At 46.3% G+C, this 5000-nt stretch overlaps 1 protein-coding gene across 3 annotated transcripts in view; it reads right to left on the reverse strand.

The window, feature by feature from the left end:
• The window catches only part of sh2b1 (SH2B adaptor protein 1), a 24258-nt gene that overhangs the window by 6034 nt on the left and 13224 nt on the right, over positions 1–5000 (reverse strand). For all 3 annotated transcript variants that reach the window (XR_004896149.1, XM_031314632.2, XM_035996535.1), the window contains exons 6-7: positions 4956–5000; positions 1997–2205 (exon numbers count right to left, since the gene is read on the reverse strand). The exon at positions 4956–5000 is cut by the window's right edge and continues 111 nt beyond it. Coding sequence is in view for 2 of the 3 variants with exons in the window: in XM_031314632.2 (XP_031170492.2) it covers positions 1997–2205; positions 4956–5000 (254 nt within the window). In the remaining variant the exon portion in view is untranslated. The remainder of the gene's footprint in view (positions 1–1996; positions 2206–4955) is intronic.

Consider the following 5000-nt stretch of genomic DNA (forward strand, 5'->3'; position numbering starts at 1 on the left):
CACCAGGGTTTACAACCCCAAGACCTTCTTAATACCTCCTAGGACACGTCAAACTCAGGGCCCCCGGCCCCAATCCGGCCCCTCGCAGATGTCAGTCCTTCCAGAAGAATGCTGAGTTTTTTTGTGATAGTTTTGGGCTAAAATCCTTGATGATGCGGCACGTTTTCTTAAAAAATGCGATGGAATATGCTAGATATTTATGTAATTTTATGATGAAATTGTGGGAACTTGCAAAAACTGTGGTTTCATCGTGGCTTCATCGCGGGGTTTGCAGCTTTTCGATGATGTTCACGTCGCGTAATTACGTCACTTCATAATGTTCCCATGGCAACAGGGGAAAACAGCTGCTCCTGTGTGAAGTAAACGCAACATTTTTCATCTTTCTGCTGAGATATATGGGACTGTTTTGCAACGAAAATGCGGGGATTATGAAATCATGCAAGCCCCGCATATTTTGCGCAGAAATCGGCAATTTATGCGGCAAAAGTGCGGCGTATTTGAAAAAATGCGGCCCCCGAAATAAATATGCAGACTTTGGCTGATTATGCATTGAATTATGGGATCAAATAATCATGTTTTTCTGGAGGGACTGAGATTTTGACCTGGCCCGCAAATTAATTTAGGTTCATAATGAATTTCGGTCCGCCTAGTCGTCGCCAAACCTAAAGAGACAGAAAACTGTTTTTCAAACTGTAACACTGTAAAATTACAGATGTGCTGCTAGGGTTGGGGGGGGGTGAAATGGGTCTCGTGCTTATTTCACAGATAAGAGGAACGTTGTATTTTGATATAAATGGTGGTTGCAGTTTTACAGCTTTTTCAGCGTAAAATAAAGCCGGACTAGAGAGCTGCTTACTGAGCTCCACGGCTGCAACACAACAAGAGCCTGGTCGCTACGGAAACCCAAACTTAAGCATGATCAGATTTGAAACCAAATCCTCCAAAAGATCCCAATAAAGAAACGACTCCACTGGAATCGGTTCTGGATGCCCAGCCCTCGTCATCGCTCAGACGTTTCCATACCATGACTTCATTTCCTAAACAATACTGTTTTCAATACCAGTTTTATAAAAATCCATTTTAACAAAAAATAAATGACATTACGACAGACATCTTTTTATATGTTTCAGCTCCGACTCCGTGAGCGTCTCTGTGTCAACGTGACATCATGACTTCACGTAAACATACACGCCAACTGCCTAAAGCCAAGTGGCGTGTTATCTGGACGCATTTTGAGCTATCAGCGTGTATGTCTACGCTGCATACAGCGGACGGAAACATACACGCCACGTGGCGTGTTATCGCGAGGCGACGGTTGGGTTTAGGAAACGTGACCAGCGGGACCTGATTCCCGGCCTCCTGATGAAAGTCCTGTGTTTGACCCAAGGGTGAGGGGTTAACCCTAACCTTCCCACCCTAAGGGACCCAAACCAAATCCTCCAAACGATTCCAATAAAGAAACGATTCCAAGTAGGACTCGGTTCTGGATGCCCAACCCTGTGTGTTACATCTTAAAGGTTCCCTGTGGAGTTTTTGGACGCACATGAGCGACACAACAAACAGTCCTGCTGAAGGTTTCCACTTCCCACTGACCTACAGCTGGCGGAAATGTGCCAACAGAAGTAGCAACCCGCTCACAGAGCTTAATTAAATGAATTAATCATCCTCCCTCTCTCACGCAGATAGGGCTGAATTCAATACGTTTTAGGCGCGGGTTGCTGCTTTTGTGGGCACATTACACAGGGTTGGGCATCCAGAACCGAGTCCTACTGGGAATCGTTTCTTTATTGGAATCGTTTGGAGGATTTGGTTTGGGTCCCTTAGGGTTGCAGCCGTGGAGCTCAGTAAGCAGCTCTCTAGTCCGGCTTTATTTTACGCTGAAAAAGCTGTAAAACTGCAACTACCATTTATATCAAAATACAACGTTCCTCTTATACCCCCCCTCCAGCAGAGCTGAAGTCCCTAGTGATGGCCCCCACCTCCCTCCAGGACTCACCTTGGCCTTGCCCTGGAAGTTAAAGGTGAGGACGTATTCGCCGCGCCGTGTCTCGCTCTGGCGAACCAGGAAGACGCCGTGGCTGGCCGGGCCTCCAGCCAACACCAGCTGAGCAGCTTTGAGACGGGACAGCGTGCCGTGGAACCACTGACACTCGCTGAGCGGATGCTCCACGGCCTCCGTGGTCACCTCCGAGAACAGGAAGGACCCTGGGGAACGGGCAGAGGGACGTACCATACTCTCAAGTTTAGTTTAGTATGTTTAAGATTTGGTTTGGGCATTTCAACTTTCAATGGAAAGGACAGCTAGGTATGAGAGGGGAGAGGGAGAGAGAGAGAGAGAGAGAGGAAGAAAGGACAGCTGGATATGAGAGGGGAGAGGGAGAGAGAGAGAGAGAGAGAGAGAGGAAGAAAGGACAGCTGGATATGAGAGGGGAGAGGGAGAGAGAGAGAGAGAGAGAGAGAGAGGAAGAAAGGACAGCTAGATATGAGAGGGGAGAGGGAGAGAGAGAGAGGAAGAAAGGACAGCGAGATATGAGAGGGGAGAGAGAGAGAGAGAAAGAGAGAGGAAAGACGCTAGATATGAGAGGGGGAGAGAGAGAGAGAGAGAAGGAAAAGGACAGCTAGATATGAGAGGGGAGAGAGAGAGAGAGAGAGAGAGAGAGAGAGGAAGAAAGGACAGCTAGATATGAGAGGGGAGAGGGAGAGAGAGACAGGACAGCTAGATATGAGAGGGGAGAGAGACAGGACAGCTAGATATGAGAGGGAGAGGAGAGAGAGACAGGACAGCTAGATATGAGAGGGAGAGAGAGAGAGACAGGACAGCTAGATATAGAGGGGAGAGAGAGAGATAGAGAGAGAGAAAGGACAGCTAGATATGAGAGAGAGGGAGAGAGAGAGAGAGAGAGAGAGAGAGGAAGAAAGGACAGCTAGATATGAGAGGGGAGAGGGAGAGAGAGACAGGACAGCTAGATATGAGAGGGGAGAGGGAGAGAGAGACAGGACAGCTAGATATGAGAGGGGAGAGAGAGACAGGACAGCTAGATATGAGAGGGGAGAGAGAGAGAGAGAGAGGAAGAAAGTAGGGCTGGGCGATATGACCTAAAAATAAAATCCCCGATTTTTTCCAAAAAAATCCGATTTAAGATTTAAATCGATTTTTTTCTCCCCCTACTTAAAATCAATCTGCAGATGACAAAGAAATTGTTCAAAACAAGTTTTAACTTTATTTTGTTTTGACTCACACACGCACACACATGAGGCATGTATACCATTATGATTATTCATGCCAATTTTGTGGAAATATAAATTGGTTTGAGTGTTTTCCCTTTTTTTGGATGGGGGGGGGGGCTATATATTCAACAACAAACAAACGGATGCGTGAGATAAAGCTGTTTTCACACATACAGGTATTTCACTTCTCGTTCCTCGCTAAAAGTTCAAATCATTTTAACGTTATTGCGCAACCTTGCCCCTATTTTCACCTGTTGCTGAGTAACGTACGTTAACATCCCATGGTCTCTTGAATGTAGCATACCTGTAGCAAGCTCCTTCGTAGTAACTAGCGGTAGAAACAAACGTCGAAGAGGAGCTCCGTGCTACAGAGCGGCGATTGCTAGTTGTTTAAGCCGCTACAGACCTCCGTCACAGCTCGGTCGTATCAGCGGCATTTAGTAGATGTGTTGAGCCGCAAAAGAGTTCCTCAACACCGCCTCTGGTGCCCCGCGTGGTGCTCCTTCAGGTCAGCGGTAGCTGGTGGTTCAGTTATCCGAGAATAGGTGACTCAGCCGGGGACAGAGCACCGCGAGCTGCCGGTCATTTCAGCGGAGATTACGGATAAGTAAGTAATGAAACTACTAGTTAAGAAAATAATTAATGTTAGTCCCTGTCGCTGCCATGTTATTTGTGTATCTCTATGGCAAACGCGCGGAGCGAGGGCTGAGCCCGTTCGGAGCTATGGAAGCCCAGAGGGGAGCGTCGGCGGATGTTAAGGAGAAAATCGATTTTCATTTTAACAAATCGACGTTAACTACACATTCGAGTTAATCGATAAAATCGATTTATCGCCCAGCCCTAGAAGAAAGGACAGCTAGGTATGAGAGGGGAGAGAGAGAGAGAGAGAGAGAGAGGAAGAAAGGACAGCTAGGTATGAGAGGGGAGAGAGAGAGAGAGAGAGAGAGAGGAAGAAAGGACAGCTAGGTATGAGAGGGGAGAGAGAGAGAGAGAGAGAGAGAGAGAGGAAGAAAGGACAGCTAGGTATGAGAGGGGAGAGAGAGAGAGAGAGAGAAAGAGGAAGAAAGGACAGCTAGGTATGAGAGGGGAGAGAGAGAGAGAGAGAGAGAGAGAGAGAGAGAGAGGAAGAAAGGACAGCTAGATATGAGAGGGGAGAGAGAGAGAGGGGAAGAAAGGACAGCTAGATATGAGAGGGGAGAGAGAGGGGAAGAAAGGACAGCTAGATATGAGAGGGGAGAGAGAGAGGGAGAAAATAAAAGTCTGCCTGCCTCTATGGGAATTTAACATAGGGGTGTACTGACTTATGCCCCCTGTATTTTAAGGAAGAACATTTATTTATTTACAATACATTATTAATTCACAAAGAAAATTGGTGTCTTTAAAGGTTGGATTTTTTTCCTCATTTTTTTAATTAAGGAGCATTCAATTAAGCATTTAAATCAATTTCCAAAACATGATTTTTTTATTCCTCTTTTTAGTCAACTTTAGCATGGCTTCATAAACTCATGCTGAGCACTGGAATATCATTATTGTGATATGCAACAACGTTATAGCATATTGCATATTTTCCTCGTGTCATGCAGCCCTAGCTAAAGCTGACCTACGTGCTGTACTAAAAGCAGTAAGGGACTGAATAAAAGAACACATCGCCTCTCTTCCAACCCATCCCTAACCACAGCTGTAGCTCAATATCTAAATGTTCTTTTCGTTTAATGTAATGTAGTCACCTGTGGCATCTGGCGTCTCAGCGAAAGGTGTGCCCAGGCTCGCCC

Source organism: Sander lucioperca, chromosome 21 (genome assembly GCF_008315115.2).
Source record: "Sander lucioperca isolate FBNREF2018 chromosome 21, SLUC_FBN_1.2, whole genome shotgun sequence".
Lineage (NCBI taxonomy): Eukaryota > Metazoa > Chordata > Actinopteri > Perciformes > Percidae > Sander > Sander lucioperca.